General features: G+C 35.9%; 1 protein-coding gene across 2 annotated transcripts in view; it reads left to right on the top strand.

Moving 5' to 3' along the window:
- The first annotated feature begins 3,464 nt into the window (after positions 1–3,464).
- Positions 3,465–23,961, top strand: part of nedd4a (NEDD4 E3 ubiquitin protein ligase a) — a 47,758-nt gene continuing 27,261 nt past the window's right edge. Inside the window, exons 1-6 of one of the 2 annotated variants that reach the window (XM_048167779.1) lie at positions 3,465–3,736; positions 4,541–4,614; positions 7,540–7,618; positions 7,711–7,749; positions 16,594–16,647; positions 19,395–20,444. In XM_048167779.1, the coding sequence (XP_048023736.1) occupies positions 3,686–3,736; positions 4,541–4,614; positions 7,540–7,618; positions 7,711–7,749; positions 16,594–16,647; positions 19,395–20,444 (1,347 nt within the window). In that variant the 5' untranslated portion in view covers positions 3,465–3,685. The remainder of the gene's footprint in view (positions 3,737–4,540; positions 4,615–7,539; positions 7,619–7,710; positions 7,750–16,593; positions 16,648–19,394; positions 20,445–23,961) is intronic. The other variant, XM_048167778.1, reaches the window with a different exon arrangement.

Here is a 23,961-nt window from a genome sequence, read left to right as displayed (position 1 = left end):
TGTAAAAGCAATAACTAAATCAGCATACTGTCATCACAAAAATATTGCAAGAATTAGATGCTTTGTTTTTACAGTCTATGCTCCTCCCCCATCAGCCAATCACTGTGTGGATACTTCATAGCAACGAGGTCAACCCCGCCCTTACTCTTTTAAGACTTCAGTCGATTCATTAGTAAAAGTTTGTCTCAGCAGCTTTGTGAATAGGTTTTAAGAGAAAACTCTTGGCTAGGAACTTTTACTGCTATTTAGGAGAACTCTTAGTGGTAAGATAAAATGTTTTATGAATACGCCCCCGGGTCTTGGGATTCACTGAAAGCCATCAGAGGCAGACGGCTGGTGATAACTCCACTACATTGAGGGGTCGGAGGGACACTGGAAGCCATCAGAGGCAGAAGGTATCAGAAAAACTCCTCCCTACTGAAAGGTTAGGAGGTCACTAGGAGTTGCTACTAGTGTCTCGTGAACCGAAGCTCTCTTGCATTCAGACAGGGGAGGCCTGAATTTAGTGATTCAGGTAGTCAGGCATACTATTTTTATTTCTTATGCATATGCTGTGATAATTTTATGATTATTTTAATTCCTTTTCGATGTAAAGCTCTTTGAATTACCATTGTGTATGACATGTGCTATATAAATAAACTTGGCTTGCCTATATATGTGTGTGTGTGTGTGTATGTATATATATATATATATATATATATATATATATGTATATATATATATACACACAAGTTATGATAGTCTTTTCTTCCTTATTCTGTTCTAATATATATCCAGTGAAAAAACTTCTCGAACAAGAAAAATGTGGGGTGGGACTTGATTTTGTCTGATGGGAATTGATTGGATGGTTCTGGTTTTCTATTGGTGGATCTCATGTGAGTGACAGGTTGCCCCGCCCTCACGCCAGTAAACATCATCAGAGAAGAAAAGTCACTGCAAGAGGAAAGGTAAGTTATTTTGATTAAAGGTCACAAAGGAAACATGAATGTAAAAAATAATGTTCACACATATAAATATATATATAAACAATGTCAATTTTCATGGTGACTTTAAGCAGTGACAAAGTTATGGTACTTTATTAGACAAATATTTCATCTGTTTTTTCCTGATTCAGTGTAACTTGAACTAAGCAGAGCCTTTTCATCCAGTATAAGTCCTGGCAGGTGAAAACTGTTAACTTCCACCAGTTCACCTTTGATGAGGTCCACTGGATCAGTTCCTTTGCTCAGTTCACTCAGCCTTCAGCAAAAACACTCTCTCTGAATGACTGGGTTGGTTATTTTCAGAGGTGTATTACATGTAATTAGTTACTCTACTTAAGTATTTTTTTGGCTACTTTATAGTTGTATCTTTGTATCAAAGATATTAGTAAGTTTTACTCACTACTTGACTACATTTTTGAACAAGTAAATGTACTTTTTATTCCAATACATTTGTGATGAGTAATGCAATTTCACCTTACATTTTGCACCTAAACTTTTCTGCAGCAGTTTGTTTCTGCTGTAAAGCAGCAATATCTCCATCTAAGGGCATTGAAGGTACTATATCTTGTGTGTTTTGCCTTTACTCACCCAAAACTTGTCAGTAAGGCCACTTTACATGAATGCAAGTGCATTAGCAGGTAGCTGCTGAATCACAGGAGTTTGATTTAGGATACAAGGTCATGAATGCAGCTGGTGATGAGGCCGAAACAAGCACATCCAGTGTAAGTAGACTTTGACTATTTAACTTAACATTATTTTATTTATCCACTATATTGACAAGACCTTTTTGACGTATATTGGTTTACGTATGGCCTTTTTGAGCACTTGAGCTCAACTGAGACTTGAGAGTTTGTAGACGTTTAAAAGGTTGTTGTGTCGACCTTGATTTATTTCAACATTGAGGTGTTCAGTTTTATTTTGATTTTAGAAAATAAACTTGATTTCTCATCTTACAAATCAACTGTTTCTTATTTTCACCGGCATGTGTCTCAGGTGTCGAGGACTAGAGCATAAAAAAAATACTTGAGTGCTGTTAAAATCAGATACTAAGACTTTAACTCAAGTTGTGTTTGAATTGATGTCTTGTAACTTGTAATGGAGTCATTTTTGCTGTAAGCTATCTGTGCTTTTACTCAAGTATGGTTTTCAGGTACTCTTTACACCTCTGGTTATTTTTCTGCTCAGGCTAGAACATTATGACTACATAAATACATGATTGTGAACCCCAATATTGTCCTATTTTGTCATTTTTATTAACTTTTTTATTGTGTTATTGTAATTTCAGAGAATACTGAAAAAATAATCACTGTTCATCACTGTTTGCAGGTACAGTACCATATAGAATTGAAAGAGAAGTGCCATAAAATTATAACTTCCTGTCACAAAATTGTGCAGTAATTTAATAAAATTCATATAACAACACTAAATTTACTAAATTATTATTAACACTTAACTTATGCATTTCTTTTGGAATTTTACGTAAAGACATTTTATGTAATTTTATTCTGGAGAAAAACATTTACATGAATTGACCAGTAGATGGCTGCAGTGGTCCACACATGGTGCTCATAGAGACTCAAACGGAGGGCCTCGAGATGAATTCAGATGATTTCAATGAGGCTATAGGCCTATTAAAATAATATAAAGATAATATATATCAATTAATAAAACGGAATAAATAGGCGTTTAAAAGATGAATATATCATGATTCTCATTTCAGATGCACATTAGACTGCACATTGCAATAAATAAACTTTTAAAATATATGAACTCTATATGCAGTGTAGTTTATGATGGTGTTGCTTTAGTAATGCACTAAATTTCCCATCAATAAAGAATACTTCTATTCTATTCTATTCTATTCTATGAATGAATCTATCTATCTATCTATCTATCTATCTATCTATCTATCTATCTATCTATCTATCTATCTATCTATCTATCAAACCAAATCTATCTATCTATCTATCTATCTATCTATCTATCTATCTATCTATCTATCTATCTATCTATCTATCTATCTATCTATCTATCTATCTATCATCTATCTATCTATCTGTCTATCTATCTATCTATCTATCTATCTATCTATCAAACTAAATCTATCTATCTATCTATCTATCTATCTATCTATCTATCTATCTATCTATCTATCTATATATCTATCTATCTATCTATCTATCAGAACACAAACAACAACATACAAAACGTGTTGCATGATTAACATTATATACTTGCTATATTGGATATTATTGTTGACATTTCATTGTTTTACATACAGTATTACAGGTGCCAGTAAAGATAATAACCATAATAAACTTTCAGAATGACTGCTTTAAAATAGAAAGAGTTATAAACATGTCAGAGCCAAAGACAAAGGCGTGACGTTCAACTTCCGTGCACAGCCCTGTTGTCATGTTATTTATTATATATTTCAATTATATCATCATACGACAAGGGGCGTGGTTAAGAACGCAGTGGGCGTGAGCGAGCAGTAGGGGGCGTGTCGAGGTGGACGCGCGCTGTGAGGATGTACATCAGCGTAGTTTCCACGATGCATTTGACAAGCTAACGCCGCTCCGCTCGTGTCATATCCCGGAGAACCGACTTCCGTTGAAGCATAGCGCTCTCTTTGACACTTCGGGTTTATTTGTATCTTTCGGCCGGTTATATCGACGCAGGTTGGCATCCTGGCACGGAACATGAACATGGCCGCGCTGCTCCCCGAGGTTCGAGGACTTCAGACCGAAGAGGTAAATAAATTCAGCTGTCATATCATGTGATGTGTTATATCAGTCATAGAAATACTGTAATATTGCATAAACATCACCCCAGTCTCCAGCTCGTGTGGTCTCTGTGGTCTCAGAGGAAGTTCTGCTCCACTTTGTGTTATGATAACAGCATGACGTGCTGTTTGTTTGTTTAATTATGGCACATAACTGACATATAACCATGTTTGCTATCGATTAAGAAAGGATGTATTTGATTTGGTGATATATATCACTTTATTTCATTTTTATTGTAGTCTCGTGACTCTTGCGCAACATTTACAGTATACTTCTGAGGGCTTATATGACGCCATACCTACCACATGACGTCACATGTTTATTACATAGCATATCTTTTTGATCACATATAATCTCATTATATTTATTGTTTGTTGCTCTTTTAGGGGTGTTGCTAGCACTTTTTGGTATATAATCATGTTTTAAAGACCTCAAAACTATTTTTTTTATGCTACTTTTGAGGCCATTGCATACTTCTAAGCAGATATGTAGGTTGTATGTATGTTCTTTTAGGAAAATAGACCAAAAACATCTTGCATTAATGCATGTATACACATTTTGGCTAATCAAATGCTCTCTGAAAGAAGAATGACCCACCCACTAATGGGTCAAAGTGGAACAAACTTCCTGTTTCTGTAGGAAATGCATATTCATTTGTCATCGTCAAGACATTTTAATTGAGTCTTAATCATTCTTAAATCTCTAGGCGGTACAATTCTTGATGTTCACTGTTGTTTTTGTACCTTATTGAATATTTTTGCTTTCCTTCAGGATGAATCCAGAATCTTAAGGGTGAAAGTCATTGGTGGAATGGGTTTGGCCAAGAAGGACATTTTGGGTGCCAGGTCAGTATATCAGATTGTTTAGCGCCATTGCACCATGAAAAATGATGCTTGAACATGTTAATGTTAATGAAAGACAGATATAATGATTAAAATGGCAGATACTTGATCATTTGAGATGGTTGGCATTGGGTAATAATAATACACAAACTGCCTTTTCAAAAAATACATGATGTATAAGGATTTTCAACAGGCCAATTTTAAAATGCAAAAAAATAATATCTCTTGCAACATTAATAATGTTATGTACACATAAATTCATATTAAAATTTTAAATTTAGTGATTTTAGTGGGGTTTTTTATCTAGATGAATTGGCTGTAGCCTGTGATTAATCTTAAAATTAATCATTTCCTTAACATTTTTACAAGTTCTTAGTAATTAAAGTGTTTCAAAACAAAGTATTTGCAGTTCTTTTGAGATTCTGTGAAGAATGACCCTATATTTTTGTTCTAAAACTTCAGAGTTGCCTTCTTAAAGTGATAGTTCACCCAAAAATGAAAATAATGTAATTAATTACTCACCCTCATGCCGTTCCACACCCGTAAGACCTTCGTTCATCTTCGGAACACAAATTAAGATATTTTAGTTGAAATCCGATGGCTCAGTGAGGCCTGCATAGGGAGCAATGACATTTCCTCTCTCAAGATCCATTAATGAACTAAAAACATATTTAAATCAGTTCATGTGAGTACAGTGGTTCAATATTAATATTATAAAGCGACGAGAAAATTTTTGGTGTGCCAAAAAATAAATAAATAACGACTTATAAAGTGATGGCCGATTTCAAAACACTGCTTCATGAAGCTTCGGAGTGTTATGAATCTTTTGTGTCGAATCAGTGATTCGGATCACCAAAGTCATGTGATTTCAGCAGTTTGGCGGATTGACACGCGCTCCGAATCATGATTCGACACAAAAGATTCATAACGCTCCGAAGCTTCCTGAAGCAGTGTTTTGAAATCGGCCATCACTAAATAAGTCGTTATTTTGTTTTTTTGGTGCACCAAAAATATTCTTGTCGCTTTATAATATTAATATTGAACCACTGTACTCACATGAACTGGTTTAAATGTGTTTTTAGTACATTAATGGATCTTGAGAGAGGAAATGTCATTGCTGGCTATGCAGGCCTCACGGAGCCATCGGATTTCACCAAAAATATCTTAATTTGTGTTCAGAAGATTATTGAAGGTCTTACGGGTGTGAAACGACATGAGGGTAAGTAATAAATGACATTATTTTCATTTTTGGGTGAACTAACCCTTTAAGACTTATTTTTCCTGTAAATCGCATAAAACTGATAAAAAAAGTTTTAAAAATAAGCATACTGTATCAGTGATTCATATTTCAGCCACAGAAATTAGATTTTTTTTTTTTTTTTTAATACAGTTATTGCTATTATTGGTCGCACCACATGATGTCTGGTCGCGCCAAATGACACAAAGACCTTAAATATCATTAAAAATCTATTTAAAGAGATCAATAAACAATCAATTTTAAACAAAAAATAGATTTTATTAAAATTTCACAGAATTTTGTTGAACACAAAAATTACAAAAATTAAATGTTGCCATTGTATTATGTATAAACCCGGCCCTTTAAATAACACCTGATGAAAAGCTCATATCAGCTGACGACTAATTATGGTTTGAATGAGAGTTTCTGTTTTCTTCACTTGTTAAACAAGGTTTTTCCCTTGATTTCATTCAACACTCACGTTTTGTGTCCGTTGACATGTTTCAGGAAGTGTACGGCACATTTTAAGGACACTTCTCAGGTTTGCTTCATGCACCCGCTCCGCCAGCATCATGTTAACGTGTTCACGCGCCTTCAGTTTGTTATGAAAACACAAAATAGTTTATCTGTGCTTCATGTATCCCGCATAGTGGAGGTTTTGTTTGGGCAATCTGACACTCATACAGGCTTTATCTGTTTCTAAAAAAAGAAAAGATGTTGTTTTTACAACCTAACAGTTGAACTGGATTCAAAACGGTAAATTGTATTCATTATTACTCTTCCATTTTAGCTGAATTGTCGCTGAAAAAAATAACAATGATCATAACGTTAGTATGAAATCCAATTTGATGCACATTTCTGTCCTAATTGTGCTCGATTTGTTAGTCATGATAAGCATTCTGCTTTGGAAAGCCCACTTTGATCATCAATCTATTCCCAGAAGGCTATAATCATGTCCCGCCCTACATTTTCTTTTCTCCCTGAATATCCTGTTTACATTACAAAAGTAATATGAGTTCCAGTTGCTGTTTCTTTTTTGACTTGTAATGATTATTTAGTTTAATATTTATGTAAATACAATGTAAGCTCGGTATTTTGCCAAGAAAAGTTATTTCTTGTCGCCACATGCTAAAGAATTCATATTATGCATAGCCTACAGTGAACCACAGGCCGATGGAAAGGTCCCGCAGTACAGTAGATGGCAGTGTTAGCAGCTGTCCCGGCCGTCCTTGAGGATATGAACAGATCGGCCGTGCTCACTTTGACCTAAATAACACAGCTCTAGGTATGCAATCAATATCTGTGCTGGGCAATATCAGCTCTCCTTCACTGTAACACTCGCTTGGAAAAGGCCAGATATTCAGAGAAAACCTTCAAATGAAACAGCTGAAAGATTGTGTGTTGCTTCCTCCTGATGAATGACATGATCCCAAACAATTTAATCTGAACTAGACTGATGTGAGGGAATGGATGAGTACCTAACCTGTTATGCTTAGTTAAAGATAGATCCATTCCAATATCACATGACTACCAATCATAACATTCATTCTTGATCACGTCCTGCGATTAACAGTGGAAAATGTGACCGCAAAAATGTGAAATATTTAGCAACACTTACTGTATGACTCAAAGATGGGAAATTTTTCCATGTGTGCTTATGCAATATTTGTTTGTTTTCCTCTCATCCGCAGTGATCCTTACACAAGAATCTCGCTCTATGACCCGGTCAACGGAGAAATCACCAGTCTACAGACTAAAACTATTAAAAAGGTGTGTGTACAGACTCTAATACAGAATTCATCAACAGTTCAACAACATTTCTCCATTTTTCTCTTCATGTCTCTTTTTTTTTTTTTTTTTAGACGTTGGATCCGAAGTGGAATGAAGAATTCTTCTTTAGAGTAAGTGAACGGGTATTTACAAAGATCATATCAGCTTGCTGTAGCGTGAATTTGATGAAACTGTCAAGAAATGTCCCAAAATCTAAAGGAAAAATACTGTATTGGTAGTCTGTGTAGCAGGGTTCTCAAACTGGGGTTCATGAGTCAATGAAATGCTAATAATTAATTAAATCATTTATAAAAAAAAAAAAAAAAAAAAAAAAAAAAAAATATATATATATATATATATATATATATATATATATATATATATATATATATATATATATATATATATATATATTATATTAATCATTTATTAAAAAATAAAAATAAATAAATAATAATAAATAATATATTATAAATTATATAATATATTATAAATTATATAATATATTAAATAATATTAAATAATAAATTTAAATAAAAAAATATTATTTTTAATTATTTTATATATATATATATATATATATATATATATATATATATATATATATATATATATATATATATATATATATATATATATAATAAAAAATAATATTTTTTATTTAAATTTATTATTTAATATATTATACAATTTATATAATATATTATTTACATTTAAAACTACATTTGTAAAGTCATACTACCTTTAATTTTTGCTGATTTTAATGACAAAAAACATTTTGTTGAGACAGGATAATAAGGGATGGTCACACTTAGGGTTGCAAAGGGGCGGAAAGTTTCCGGTAAAATTTCCGGAAACTTTCCACAGGAACTTAACCTGGGGAATTTTGGAAATATTCCAATTTGGAAACTTTACAGGAATTTATGGGAATTAATTGGAAATAAACATTTTATTTGGTCATAACATGAAATAAGTTGTTTCTTTTTCACATTTAATTCATTTTAATTTAGTAAATATGTAAAATAAATATATTTTTATTGCAGAAATTATATGTTATTTATTTCAGTGTCACATGATCCTTCAGAAATCATTCTAATATGCTGATTTGATACTCAGTTATTATCAATTTTGGAAACAGTTGTGCTGCTTAAAATTTTTTTGGAACCTGTAATACTTTATGAATAAAAAGTTAAAAAGAACAGCATTTATTCAAAATAGAAATCTTCTCTAATCTTTTCTAACAGTGTCACTTTAATATCACTTTTTATCAATTTCACACATATGTAGTTGCTGAATAAAAGCATTCATTTCTTTCAAAAAAAGAAAGAAAAAAATTACTGACCCCACAATTTTGAACGGTAGTGTATATTGTTACAAAATATTTCTATTTTAAATAAATGCTGTTCTTTTTGTATTTTTTGTACTAATTTGTATTCAGAGAATCCTGAAAAAGTATCACAGGTTATACAAATATTAAGCAGCACAACATAGATAATTAAGTATCAAATCAGCATATTAGAATGTTTTCTGAAGGATCATGTGACACTGAAGACTGGAGTAATGATGCTGAAAATCCAGCTTTGCATCACAGAAATAAATTATATTTTAATGTATATTAAAATAGAAAACCATTGTTTTAAATTGTAGTTATATTTCACAATATTACTGTTTTTTTCTGTATTTTTGATCAAATGTGCATGTTATGGACTGGGGGAATGCACAGGGGGTGTGGCCTCAATAGCCGTGCAGTAAGTCATGTGCTGTGTGAATGTGATTGAGGAATGTGCAGGGTAAAAATTCAACTGAAATTGCATTAAATCTGGTTGTTTTAACCAAAATTATGTACTACATTTTAGTACCCTGTTATAGGCTAACCTGCAATTCAGCAAATTCCCTGTGTATTCCCAGTAATTCCCATTAATTCTCATATATTCCCGTTAATTCCCACAGGAAAGTTTCCAGCTTTGAAAATCCAGCTTCGTTCCGTTGACTTCCATTCATACACATACGAATGCTGGAGACCGAAAACACAAGCTCATACATAGAAGTTTCGCATTTCACTGCATTCCAAAGTTCAAGTTTGATGAACTCTGACCTGCGAATTCATATCACGTGAAGATCACATGTGACCAATAGAACATCGCTAAATCACGCCGCAAACTCTTGTATGAATTAAAGCGCACATTTTTTGCTGTAAAGTGGAGTAGATTTTATATTTTTACTTTTTCGATTTATTATTATTTGTAATATGTTGAATTTATGTTTCTAAAAAGACACCACAGGATGTGACGTCATATCACGACCTTTGCAGAAATTTCACGTGCTCAAAGTCTAGTGTGACCGTGGCTCTGTTCATCTTCATCATGTGTGGATATTGTGTGTGATTCCAGTAATGTGTTCATGTGAAATAATATTGAACAGTAGCAGTCGTTGTGTTTGGTAATAATAAAGCATGTTATAGAATATGGGCTGCTCATATTTCAGCATTAGGAACCTGTTTAAAAGCTCAAGTGTTTTATAAAACCATTTTTGCATTTTATATTAATGGATCATAATGGTGTAATGTTTCTATGAGCAGCCAAAAATACAAGTGACAATGCTTCAGTCACGTTTATGCAATGCATACAAATATTAAAAATACCTTAGCAATCCAATAGCAACCAACCACAGCTTTTCACGACAGAGGTTTGCATGTTCACATGCACTCTAATAACTACCAAAAATCAGTTTATTGAAATAACCTGATTTACCAGTTTACAGTATCAATAACCTGGCAATGCAAGTAAAACGTGTTTAAAATAGCAGGTTATTGCCCGGTGGTGACATCCAAATGTAAACATCCATGCATTTCACTCAGAGTATTCTATTTATTATAAGAGTTGTGATGTTAAATAAAGCATTAAAAACCCCAGAGTATTTAAAAATCTCAAACTTGCACTGACTCATTCTCTTCTCATATTAGAAGTTTCTACAATTGTACCACTTGATAAGATAAGAGATAAGAACATATCTCTTATCTTTTATATTTCTTGGGTCAAGAAAAAGTCGGAATTTGCGATATATTTCTCCTCTTCTACCGCAAAACACTCGCTTTGGCTGGATGCGCTTAAATTTGCCGTATATAAGGATGTTTTCCTGTCACATATCACACATGCTTCAATTAGACGACCGAACACATGTTAAAGGATTAGTTCACTTCAGAATTAAAATTTCCTGATAATTTACTCACCCCCATGTCATCCAAGATGTTCATGTCTTTCTTTCTTCAGTCGAAAAGAAATGAAGGTTTTTCAGGAAAACAGATTTTTTTCTATATATATTGGACTTCACTGGGGTTCAACGGGTTGAAGGTCCAAATGTCAGTTTCAGTGCAGCTTCAAAGAGCTCTACATGATCCCAGACGAGGAATAAGAGTCTTATCTAGAGAAACCATATGCCATTTTCTAAAAAAAATAAACATTTATATACTTTTTAAACCACAAATGCTCGTCTTGCACTGCTCTGAGATGAGTCACGCATTACGTAATCATGTTGGAAAGGTCACGCGTGACGTAGGCGGAAGTACTGATCCAGTGTTTACAAAGTGAACGTGCAAAAACTAAGTCAAACGCCCTTTACAAACAAAAGGTAAAACAATGATGTTGGACAATTTTGAAGTTGGAGTTACTTCCACCTACGTCACGCGTGACCTTTCCAACGTGATTACATAATGCGTGACGCATCGCAGAGCAGTGCAAGACAAGCATTTGTGGTTAAAAAGTATATACATTTTGTTTTTTAAGAAAATGACATTTCGTTTCTCTGGGTAAGACTCTTATTCCTCGTCTGGGATCATGTAGAGCTCTTTGAAGCTGCACTGAAACTGACATTTGGACCTTCAACCTGTTGGTAACTGTTGAAGTCCACTATATGGAGAATAATCCTGCAATATTTTCCTCAAAAACCTTAATTTCTTTTCGACTGAAGAAAGAAAAACATAAATATCTTGGATGTTGGGGGTGAGTAAATTATCAGGAAATTTTAATTCAGAAGTGAGAAGTCTGCTGTATATAAGGACGTTTCCTGTTACATATCACACATGTGCACTTCAATTCATAGTTTTCACATGACGTCACACCCTTAAAGGAACACCCCCCTGGAGGGCAAAACAATGCTTTCCTCCATTGCGTGCCAGTCATTTTTACCAGGTTTGTAGTGAGATCTAATGCAGTAAGACAGTGATATTAAAAGACCAAATTCAAATGATTATGCATACTTTGTACAGGCAAATAAATGAGCACAGAATATTAATGCAACACGAGGTTTCCCGTTAAGCGTTTTTTCCATTGAAAAGCATTATAAAGAAAAAGCGTTGCATTCATATTCTGGGCTCATCTGCTCGCCTGTATATGGTATGCATCATCAAAAAGGGTTAAACTGAATTTGATCTTTTAATATCACTGTTTTAGTACATTAAGGCACTTTAAGGGTGGGTTACACTAAGGATTCTTTAGCCTGGCATCGGTTCACCCTCCACCTTTGCTGCTTGATCAGCCCTTTAATTCTAACAGTCTTTCTAAGTAGTTAATCTGTGTTTTAAATTAAGTGGTGCAACACAACTCGATTTAAAGGTGCCCTCGAATGAAAAATTTAATTTATCTTGGCATAGTTAAATAACAAGAGTTCAGTACATGGAAATGACATACAGTGAGTCTCAAACTCCATTGTTTCCTCCTTCTTATATAAATCTCATTTGTTTAAAAGACCTCCGAAGAACAGGCGAATCTCAACATAACACCGACTGTTACGTAACAGTCGGGGTGTACGCCCCTAATATTTGCATATGCCAGCCCACGTTTCCAACATTATAAAAGGCATTAGACAAGGGCAGCCAGTATTAACGTCTGTATAATGCATAAACACAACTTCATTCTTTATAAATCTCTCCAACAGTGTAGCATTAGCCGTTAGCCACGGAGCACTATCAAACTCATTCAAAATCAGAAGTAAACAATATAACACTATACAGTACTCACATAATCCGACGCATGCATGACGAACACTTTGTAAAGATCCATTTTGAGGGTTATATTAGCTGTGTAAACTTTAAGGCACTGTTCAAGGCAAGTGCGAGCTCTGTGGGCGTGGATTTAAAGGGGCCGCAGCATAAAATCAGCGCGTTTATAATGATGCCCCAAAATAGGCAGTTAAAAAAATTAATTTAAAAAAATCTATGGGGTATTTTGATCTGAAACTTCACAGACACATTCAGGGGACACCTTAGACTTATATTACATCTTTTAAAAACATAATCTAGGGCACCTTTAAAATAAAAGTCAACAAATCCTTGATTAGTGTTAAAGTTTGCTTAATTTAATCCTTATTGGTGCAACCCACCCTGGTGTTTCTCACGTCAGATTTTTAAAAAATCGTCCAGCTATTTTTCATGATTGAAATCACTGCAGGTGCTGTATATGGATCACAAGTGGCCAAAACATGCATCTTGTTCACATATTTTTGATTCTAAGATGGAAAATTGACGGAAAATTGACAGGCTTGTGCTGCAGCCACACCCTCCAGTGCTCTGAAACAGTCACATGACTGAAAATTATGAATAAGCCAACAGAATGTGGGTTAAGGTGTTTACATGCTGGGCGAAATCAGGATAAAGGGCAAAAATTTATCTCTGTTGATTTGATCTGTTTATTCTTAAGCCGTTTATGATCTTATGCTGATAAAGGAAAATGGTTTAACACGTTTACATGAACACACATGTTGTTGGCTTATTAAACATAATCGGTTTAAGAATGTGCATGTAAATGCACTCATTGTTATCTAAAAATCATTTTTTTTCCCTCTGTTTTTTTACACCACAGTGCTGGAAACACGTATATATAACAGTTTATATTCTGTGACGTTCCTGCTGAGTGTGTTTGACTCGACTCTTGACAGTGTTTGTACAAACCTATGAAACACAGTCTAGCTCTGCAGAGCCATCGCATCTCTGACCTTCACATTCCTTTATAGAGGAAGACTGGCGTTCAGCATGAATCTGTACTGTCAGACGTCAAACGACTAGTCTGGGGCATAGAAGAAACTCAAAACAGGCCAGCGTGTTGGCTAATAGGCACATCCTTTTTCTCTAATATGCGAAAATTACTATCAGGCCATGATCAGGTTCTCACTCCAGAACATGGGATGAATGTGCAAACAGATTTGTGATGTTTTGAAGAATCACCCAGCCTGTTTGGGCTGCATGTAAAGAGAGAGGTGCAGTCACATGTTCTGGGGTCAGAGGTCAGGGGTTGAGTTACGGGGTGCGTTCGAGATGAGGGGTGCCGCTTACATTCTGCCCACTTTCCCTGCTGTTATGTGACGCATTTACTGACGCGTTGTGCATATCTCTCTTCCATAGACATCGCTCGTCTTCTCAGAAACACGGATGCTGGTGCAATACCGTGGCAACATCAATATAAGGTTCTTTGGAAACTGCTCTGTTGATATTACACATTTCAAGATCATCAATACTATATAAACACCCAGGCCTCAACCTGTTTGCACTTCAGCCCTCAGGCAGACATTACAGATCTCTGTGCACTAGAACATCTAGTTTCTTTCCCCAGGCTATCTCCACATTATATAACTAGCACACCTATTACTACCTTTATAATTCATAATTCAGTATGCAATATGGTGTTTATGCCACCTGAGAGTTAGGCAATAAATAGATCCTATTTAAACTATTTAAATACATATTTTTGTGGATACAGTTGTATATACAGTACACAAGTCTTCTGATCTAGATTTTTAATTTATTATTAATATTATTATTTATTAATCTTACTTATTTAAATGTTCTTTCTATTCTGTTGTGTTATGGATATGTATGTACATTGAGCTCCTGGAAACTACAAATTCTCTGTGTGTTTGTGCACACTTGGCGATTAAAGCTCATTCTGATTCTGATATGAAGCATATTGAAGGTTAAACACTCATATATGCTTAGAAAAGTAGTTATGCTCATATTTTAGCATGATCCGAGATGTTCCTAAGAGCATTTTGAGCTTCAAAAACTGACTGTGCAAATGAGTCACATGATCAATGTCATGCTTATTTTTTTGACTAGTGACCTAGAAATAGTGCACAATCCTAAGTGTTTCTTATTTATTTTAAATAAAGATTTTTCTAGTCGACTAGTAGTCGCTCATTTAAAGGGTTAACTCAACCAAAAATAAAATTTCTGCCATTAATTACTTACCCTCATGTCGTTCTAAACCCATAAGACCTTCATTCATCTTCAGAACACAAATTGAGGTATTTTTGATGAAATCCAAGAGATTTTTTTTGTATCCCCCAAAGAAAGCAATGTTATTACCCTTATTCAAGGTCCAGAAAATAGTAAAGACGTCATTAAAATAGTCCACGTGACTGCAGTGGTTCAAACTTAATATTATGAAGTGACGAGAATACTTTTTGTGCACAAAAACAAAACAAAAATAACTTTATTCAACAATGTCTTCTCTACCCTGTAAGTCTCCTATGCTGCTTACGTTCAGTGCTTCCAGGTTCTACATCAGAACGCCAACTCATTATTGGCCGACGCTGTTCACGTGACTGCTGATGCATGAGCTGGCCAATAATGAGCCGGCATTCGGACGTAATTAAGTTGCTTTCTTTGGGGGATTAAAAAAACCTCTTGGATTTCATCAAAAATATCTTAATTTGTGTTGCGAAGATGAACGAAGATCTTACAGGTGTGGAACGACATGAGGGTGAGTAATTAATGACAGAAATTTCATTTTTGCATGAACTAAGCCTTTAAGCCATTCGACTAGTCGGACATTTATGATATTAATTTAATTACTTAAATATATTCTTGGGGTGTGGCATCGGAAAACGTTTCAGGGCTGAGAAAGAATATTATATGAAACTTTGTTCTACATTACAGAGAAATACTAAACCATAATAATGAGCATTTAAAATATAAATAAAACACTCAAGCGTAAAGTAATGTAAAAGTAATGATTTTGACAGTATCAGGAAAAAACAGCAAGGAGACTGTCTGAACATTTTAACAATTTATTAATAAACTAGCGATTTCTGAATGAGTGTCGGCTGCAAAGATGAACGCTGACGACACTGACTCGTCATCTCCACAGTATAATGGATGACCCTTTGTTGAAATGCACATTACGCAGGTACTCATTTAGTTACCAGACTCCACACAAACACTTGGATATGTGCCTAATAATAGCGCACATTTATCTAGGTTAACGTTAATGTTAGAGCGAGCTGGCTAACGTTAGGCTACTCCTTACATGTTTCAAATGATAAGCCATGTCTGAGTGATTACCACATGGACCAGCTGTGCTATCGTTCTGTCCGTCACCAAATGTGACTTCGCCAATTCCTGTGGAGTTTGTTTTTCTGCGACCAACCAACTAATTAAGATTTGGATGACTAAGCTTCATCTCGTCGACTATATTTTACATACCTATTCTTTGTTTTAAAAAGTTCAAAATCCTAAAGTTTTAATACATGTTCTTTGTTTTAAAAATGTCAAGGTGCGCAAAATGTCAAATCCCTGATTTGTAATGTGGTTTCAGACCTTTGGACCGTGATGTATATTAGTGTAAATGGCCTGTCTATTTTATGCATGCAGAAATCGTCTTCTGTACCTGGTATTTAGTGCATGAATCATGACTATAATGATCCAGACAGTGGCATAAAAGGTTCTAACCTATTTGTGATACTGACCACTGGCCCAAATACCAACACAGGGACTTTATGAAATGCTAAATGATACACTGTCTGGCCTTACAGGCACAATGTTATGAGTCACTGGCCATTTACAGGCCTAAAGTCAAGGGATATGAATGGAGGATGAATAGACCCTCTGTCTTGTAATGAGACATTTATATTACATATGCAAATAAATTCTGTATATTAGTCCATAAATTAACAGTAGTCTGTATATTCAATTTTTTCTCCCACAGGTGCATCCCAGGAAACATCGTCTGCTGTTGGAGGTGTTTGATGAAAATCGTTTGGTATGTACATGAGTGTGTTGATTTACTGTGATGTCAATCAAAAATGAGTTAGAGACGTTTGTAGTCTTTGATGGTCACCAAGGCTGCGTTTATTTGATCAAAAGTACAAAGTGATATTGTAAAATATTATTACAATTTAAAATAACTGCTTTCTGAATTTTTCAGTGTCACATGATCCTTCAGAAATCATTCTAATATGCTGATTTGCTGCTCAAGAAACATTTCTGATTATTATCCTGGTTGAAAAAAGTTGTGCTGCTTAATTTTTGTGGAAAGAGTGATACATTTTCTTTGAATAAATAGAATTTAGTTGAAATATAATCTTTTGTAACATTATAAAAATCTTTACTGTCACTTTTGTTCAATTTAATGCATCCTAACGGTATAAAAGTATTATTATTATTTTTTTTTTTTAAATCATACTGAGCCCAAAAGTTTGAGCATTAGTGTAGATCAGTGAATTTTAAATTTAAATTTAAATTTGATTGACAGGTGATCTAACCAATCATAATAGCGATTCTGCCGTTTTGTCCGACAAAGCAGTTAGGGAAGTTAGTAGATTAACATCGGTGGACTTGAACTTGAAAAATGGTGTGTACTGACATCTTTCCATGGTTGAAACAATATTCCTTCTGCTGTTCATTCATGTTTATTTGATGCTATAAATAAACTAGTAGGAAGAGATGATCGATTCACGAGTTGCTTGAAACACTACAGTGATACGACATATTAAAGAGCCACAAAATGGTATTTATTGTTTGAATTTCTTTTAAAAAATACAAAATTTGAAATTTGAGACTTTGTTTTTTGGTTCTTTGGAAATTTCTATTAATGCATTCTATGTCTGTTTTGCTATTGAAGTAGCGAGTAAATTGTTTAAAGGTGCTGTGTGTAATTTATGCACCACTGGTGGCAACAAATGGCATTACAGACTGCTTTTTTTATAGAAACATTGGCTTAACCATTGGCATTAGTTTTAGGCAGGGCTATTTGTTTGGCTGTACAGTGGCAGACGTGTTAGCTTGGTAATGAAACCATTCACAGTTCAGCAGTCAAATGTATTCTGCAGGTTAGTGTTGGGTTCAGGTTTATAAAATCAGTGTGTAATGAATGAACAAGGATGCCTTTTTGCAAGTAGCCACCATAAAGCTCAGGTTTGGGAACTGAAATGTACCTCTGGGTGTTGTAAATGTGAAAAGTAACTGCTTTAAAATGCATAAAAGTGAATGAGGCCTGACCGGTGTTAGGGGGGTTCTCTCACACGCTGATGGCGTCCTCCCTGAATTAAACAAACACTAGCATAAAGGACCCAGTGTTCAAGTAAGAACAGTAACTCTTGATAACACTATAAACTGCAGTCATCCTCCTTTATGTGACAGATGGGTTAACCCGGTTACTGGATGTAAGAAAAACTGGTATGTCATTGCTAGAATGTGTTCGTTGGCATGAACCAAGCATGCATGCTATTTCCATCTCCTGAGGAATGTGGTAGCTTACAGAAAGGATGACAAATCATTTCAGACTTTTTGACAGTAGGCTAGATGTTAATTTTCATTTGAAATGCATGCAATTCCCTCTGATATTCTTTGTTTTAAAATGTGTCTAAAACTTCCATGTGCGTAAAATTCAATTTCATTTTCAGTTATGTTGTAAGCAGGGTGATTTCCAATACTAGTCATGTGCACTGTGGTAACTCCAATTACCCCTGGGTGCAATTGCCCCTGATTGATGAGAAGGCTTTTCTCTGACAGAAGCATGCGCTTAAATGGCTGCAACAGCTGGTTTCAGGTGACACATGATGTGTCCATATGAGACCTAGCACAACAAGCTCGATTTTGGAGGCACATTTTCTTCTGCAAGTTTTCAACTTGTAGATGAAGCTATCATGCCTTTAAGCTGTGCATGGTTAGAAATGCGCCAAATGCTTAGTTTACAAGCTTGGCGGTTTCACACCTGGCGTATCTCCGACTTACTGCACACTCAGAAAGCTTAAAAAATGATGCCAAACCCCGTTCCTCTTTATTTCCTGTAACTCTATCCTGGTGGGGTAAAAATATTAGCAGGGGTGCAGCTTTACAAGAAACTCTAGACACTGGGCTGCAACTTCTGTGAAAGGAGGTGGCAGAGACGAGCTTGGCCAGAACGGGGCGAGCTGTTCCACCTCCATCCTGGCATGCACGCAGATTGTTGTTTTTTGTTGCTGCTGTGGGAGGGAGGGCACCCGTGCCTGAATCGGTGCTTGCAAAACTACAGAAGGCACAGCTGAGGCACTGACATAGAGGGGTTTCTGGAGCAGTAAAGCTCTCCGTGAACTAGATCTGTAGATGGTGCACGCATAGAACTGTCCTTCATTATGCATTTGACCTGTCATGTTAGCTTCTGGGGAGCTTCAAGAGGAATGCCGCCTGTCACTGCTGCTATTTTGGCAGTGTGGAACCGCTAATGGTTGCAATCACAGCACGGGACCAGGAGCAGTTGCTTTTTGCTGCTCGTTTTTTATTTGTTAGTTTCGGGTTCCTCCATTCCATTGGATCTGCATGGCGCGACACCTGCGACTGCATTTTGCTTCGCGAAGAAGCAACACCGACCCGCTCTCAGAAACCTGCAGTGGTCAAGCCGAGGATAGCGGCTTGGCGCAGAGTTCCCTCCATATGAAGGTGACTCCAGGACAGCTGGCCCTGGCTTTGCCACCCTTGTCACCAGAGTATGGTAATTTACAGCGGCACTCCACATTATTTATCCCCAAGGTGAATGGGAGCAGGAAAAGCACGCTTCAGATCTCCTTGCAGCCCTGCAAGCAGAGTGGAGACGCGGACGGCAGTAGTGCCGGGGAGGATGGAGAGCTCGGCGGAAACGGGGATGGAAGTTCCTGTTGCAGCAGCACCACGAGCGATGCCGGTTACTGCAGCAGCAACAGCATATTCGAAGCGGACCTCCCAGATCGCAAGCCGATCTCTCGGCGGAAGGCGAGGGCACCCTTGCGGCGCTGCTCATCCCTGGTGATCTTCCCACGGAGCCCGTGCACCACGCCACCCGCCTCCCCCGTGAGTCCAATTGCATCTCCCATGATTCCCCCGCTGCCTCCATCTGCACGGAGTTCCTTTCAGACCTCTCATCAGATGCAGCTGTCCAGCATTGATGCGTCGCACGACGACATGCAAGCGGCGTCCAAGGGATCCGTCGCCACTGCAGTTAATGGTGTGCGGCTGTCCAAAAGCAGTACGTCAGCAGAGCACAGGGACGCCAAACCCATCGTGCATTTCAGCGTGCCTCCGGAACAACCACCAGGACCAGAGCGGACAGAAAGACACTCCAGCGTTTTATTGCACTTCGCAAACCAGAGACCGCTTCCCTCAGGGAAAACAAGTTCAGCCAAAACAAAGGTTAACATTGACTGTTCCAAACCTCTCGAGGGCCCACAAACCGACAACGTCCCGGAACCTCAGAAGGCGAAGCTTTTCCGTAGCACCTCAGCTTGTATGCTGCCAAACGGAAGAGCGTCGTCAACAGAAAGAAGACACGACACTTTTCCGACTAGTGGTAATTCGGATCAGTCCTTAAGAAAAGGCTCTCATCGCTTTCTTCACAGGAGTATTTCTTTGGAGTTACCCTGTGCGAACGCTGAGATATCTTGTCACGTTTCAAATGCAGCAGACATGCACTCCAAAAACGGCCCTCCGCACGTACACATCCATGTATCTCATGGCACAGGTGCACGAAAACCAAACACCCTACAGGACAACAGCACAAACGACAAACCGGATCATGTTCCAACCTGCACAGAGAGAAATGCCACCGTAAGCCTTTCCGTCTCTTAGCACGTCTTTCTTGCACATAGGGGTGTAATTTTACTCTCTTAAACAAGGTAAAGTCAGTGAGTGTAAACAATCTTTTGCATTCAAAATGAGTAGCTTTGTAGATTTCTGAAGACATGGTTTGTTGGATTTGTAGAGTCGGTTATTTTCAAAGCAGGGATTTTTCTGTAGTTGTCCTGTCATTGAATAGTTGAGGTGGATTGAACATTGTGCAATGATTCAGCAAATATGCACCATAACAAATTCAGAAAGTTCCCTTCCCTTGATCTTGCATGTACACTTTTAAATTTTAAAGATATGCAGATATAGATTGTAATAAATTTCAACATGGGATTGTGCAGTTCCCAAATGAATAACAGTGCATTTATATTATATAAATATTTATATTTGTTTAACAGTATATATGCAAACCTCTCAGTCTTTATCTGCAAACCTGCAGGAGCTCATTTCAGCCCCTTTGCATTTGGTATTGATCATTAAAGGCACAGTATGTAAGATTTTTGGATTAAAATATCCAAAAACCACTAGAACAATGTAATATATTTTGTTGACTTGTGTACTTACATTACCCCAGATATTTCCAACAATGTTTAATCCAGAGAAATAAGCATTTTTAACCAGGACACGGACATCATACCCGCGTTACCCTTGATTTCCGGCGTTTTATTTTGTAGAAACCATTGAAACACCAAAGGAGCTTTAATATATTATGTGTTTTATTAGACAGTTGAGCAACTGTTTGGATACATTCATCGACAGAAATCTAATCATTGTATAGCTCAACGCAATAAGTCTTATTGTTGAATCTTGTTTTCTTGATTTACCGCCAGTACCATGATTTACCATGACTAATATCGATCTAGCTTACTGCAGCGTGCAACAAGTGTCTCATAGTAGCCTCCGAGCGAACACAGAGTAGCATTATAACAGCTTTAAACACACAAATGTATCTAATATGATAAACAGTGCTGCTTTACCCCACATACGCTTGACCAGAAGAAGAAGCGGAAGCGCTCATCTGCGGCATAATAAAAGTTCCGCTGCTCTCGAGACTTGTGTCATGCTCATGCTTGTCTCTCATTAGCAATCGCTCCAGCGGCCTCATTCCGCTCCAATGGTTTTTAACCACACCCTGCTTCATAATACCGTAATGTTAATAAATCTTTAAAACATTAGCTCATCCATGAAAATGATTTCTGACAGAATCTCTTCAAATTCTTTTACACCGGCTGTAAACGTGAAGATAACTCCTTGATTTCGCGGAGTTATCAAAATACGCCATTGTTTTGAATAAGCGACCTCTAGAGGCGAAAACTACATAGTGTGCCTTTAATTTGCACTGTTGATATGTGCACAGTTCTATGCAAACATTCAACAGTGTTTATTTTGCAATGTGTTAATCCATTTAGGCAGCTTGGCTTATAAACAAGAACTTGCAACCTAAGCGGTTGCATGCTTGCACTGCACATTTTACAGGCTTTTTTAGTTTTTATTAATTTGTTAACACTTTGATTGATCACTGCATGTATTTACCTCGGGGTTAATTATAGACAGTGCTCCCTATGCCTCCCCCCAGGCCTATGTCTATAAATACAGCCTTGAAAATATTCTGCTTGACTCCAGTTAGTCTGGTCGAGTACCACACTGGGCACCCTCAGGATTCAACATGATATGCAGGGGCTGCACATGGCTGTCTGTCAGCTGTTGGGCCAAAGGTCAGCTGATAGGGGGTGGGGAGGGGAGATGAGTGTCAGCGAGTTGCAGGCCAAACGATGTGATTCCTCTGCAGTTAAGGATAACATGTTCACTTCCCAGCGGGTGCCTGCTTAGCTGTGGTATGTTTTCAGAGCATCAGGTGTCTCGCTCGCAGCACTTATTTCATTTACACTCGCTGTCTTTGTGTGTGATTTTACAGTGTGTTAGAAACAGGTCGCACAAGCAATTAACAGCGCTGTTACCTTTAGTGCCGCGGCACTCTTATGTAATCTAATCTAAATTCAAGGCTCTAATTTCAGCGTGCTGTTTGTTTGTGCAACTCGTTCGGGGGTGTTTAAACACTTGGACATATTGTTCTTCTCATAGCTTGTTCAGATATTTAGAAAGTACTCCGGGTACATGGCAGCAACAACAAGGCAATACAATAGCATTCAGATTCATTGCACTAAAGTAAGTTGGAGCTTGCATAACAAAATCATGCTACACTATACGTGTTTTCACTTTTCCACAGAAACTGAGCTGGTGCTCGGCCAGGGGATTTGGGAACGTCTTAAAGTAATTTGATCTGTTTGATGTTTGTCATTACGAGATGCTTTTGATTCAACAGTCAGAAGATATCTGCATATAACAAGTGCAAATCATAGCAATCACATGTTTTACTTTTATAATTAATTTTGTTTTACTGACTATTGGCAATTTCTCAGCATATTCTACCTGCTAAGATATTTAAATACTTTTAATTTACATGTATTTTTAAGATTTTATTAATATTCTTGACTTTTCCATGTCAAGAAATTTACTAGAAGTGGCAAAATAAAAAATATTTATAAGTTATAAATTATAAGTACTTAAATTAAAATAAATGTAACTTCTTTAATTACAGAATATATTATTATTATTATTATTATTATATAAATTATTATTATTATTATTATTATTATTATTATTAATATTACTTTTTTTTTACTGACTAATGTTAATTTCTCAGCAATTTCTACCTGATAAACTATTTAAATATTTTTAGTTTACATGACTTTTTCAGATTTTATTAATTTCCTTGACTTTTCCAGGAAGTCACAATAAAAAAAAAGAAGTGGCAATATAAAAAAAAGAAATAAAATAATTATAAATAAAGCAATTAAATTTAAATTATGTTAAATAATTAACTTCTGTAATTCCAAAATATCTATTATTATTTGATTAATTCTTTATACAGACTATGACTAATATTATTCACTGACTAATATAGCAATTTCTTTCTTATAAAATATTTAAATATTTTTTCATTTACAAGCTTTTTAAGATTTTACTAATTTCCTTGACTTTTCCAGAAATCACAATATAAAAAAAGAGAAGTGGCAATATAAAAAAATATATATTATTAAATATAAGTAATTAAATTAATTGAAATAGTTAAATAATTAACTTCTGTAATTTCAGAATATCTGTTATTATTTTATTATTTTTTTATACTGACTCTGACTAACATTAATTACTGACTAATATAGCAATTTCTACCTTAAAAATATTTAAATATTTTTTCATTTACATGCTTTTTAAGATTTTACTGATTTCCTTCTAGAAATTATTACACTTTAAAATTCCCACATACATCCAGGTCCAAAAGTTTTTGAGGGAACAAAATAAATTAAGAAATATGTCATATTGCATCTTCATTTTTAGCTGTTTCAGCTTATTTTAAAGCCTTTTAAAGTCATTTTGCAGTCCACTGCTCGAGAACAACTGGTTTCATGGACATGAAGTATGAAGTGGTTGCTCAACA

Source organism: Megalobrama amblycephala, linkage group LG19 (assembly GCF_018812025.1).
Source record: "Megalobrama amblycephala isolate DHTTF-2021 linkage group LG19, ASM1881202v1, whole genome shotgun sequence".
Lineage (NCBI taxonomy): Eukaryota > Metazoa > Chordata > Actinopteri > Cypriniformes > Xenocyprididae > Megalobrama > Megalobrama amblycephala.
This window is presented reverse-complemented; position numbering and strand designations above follow the sequence as displayed.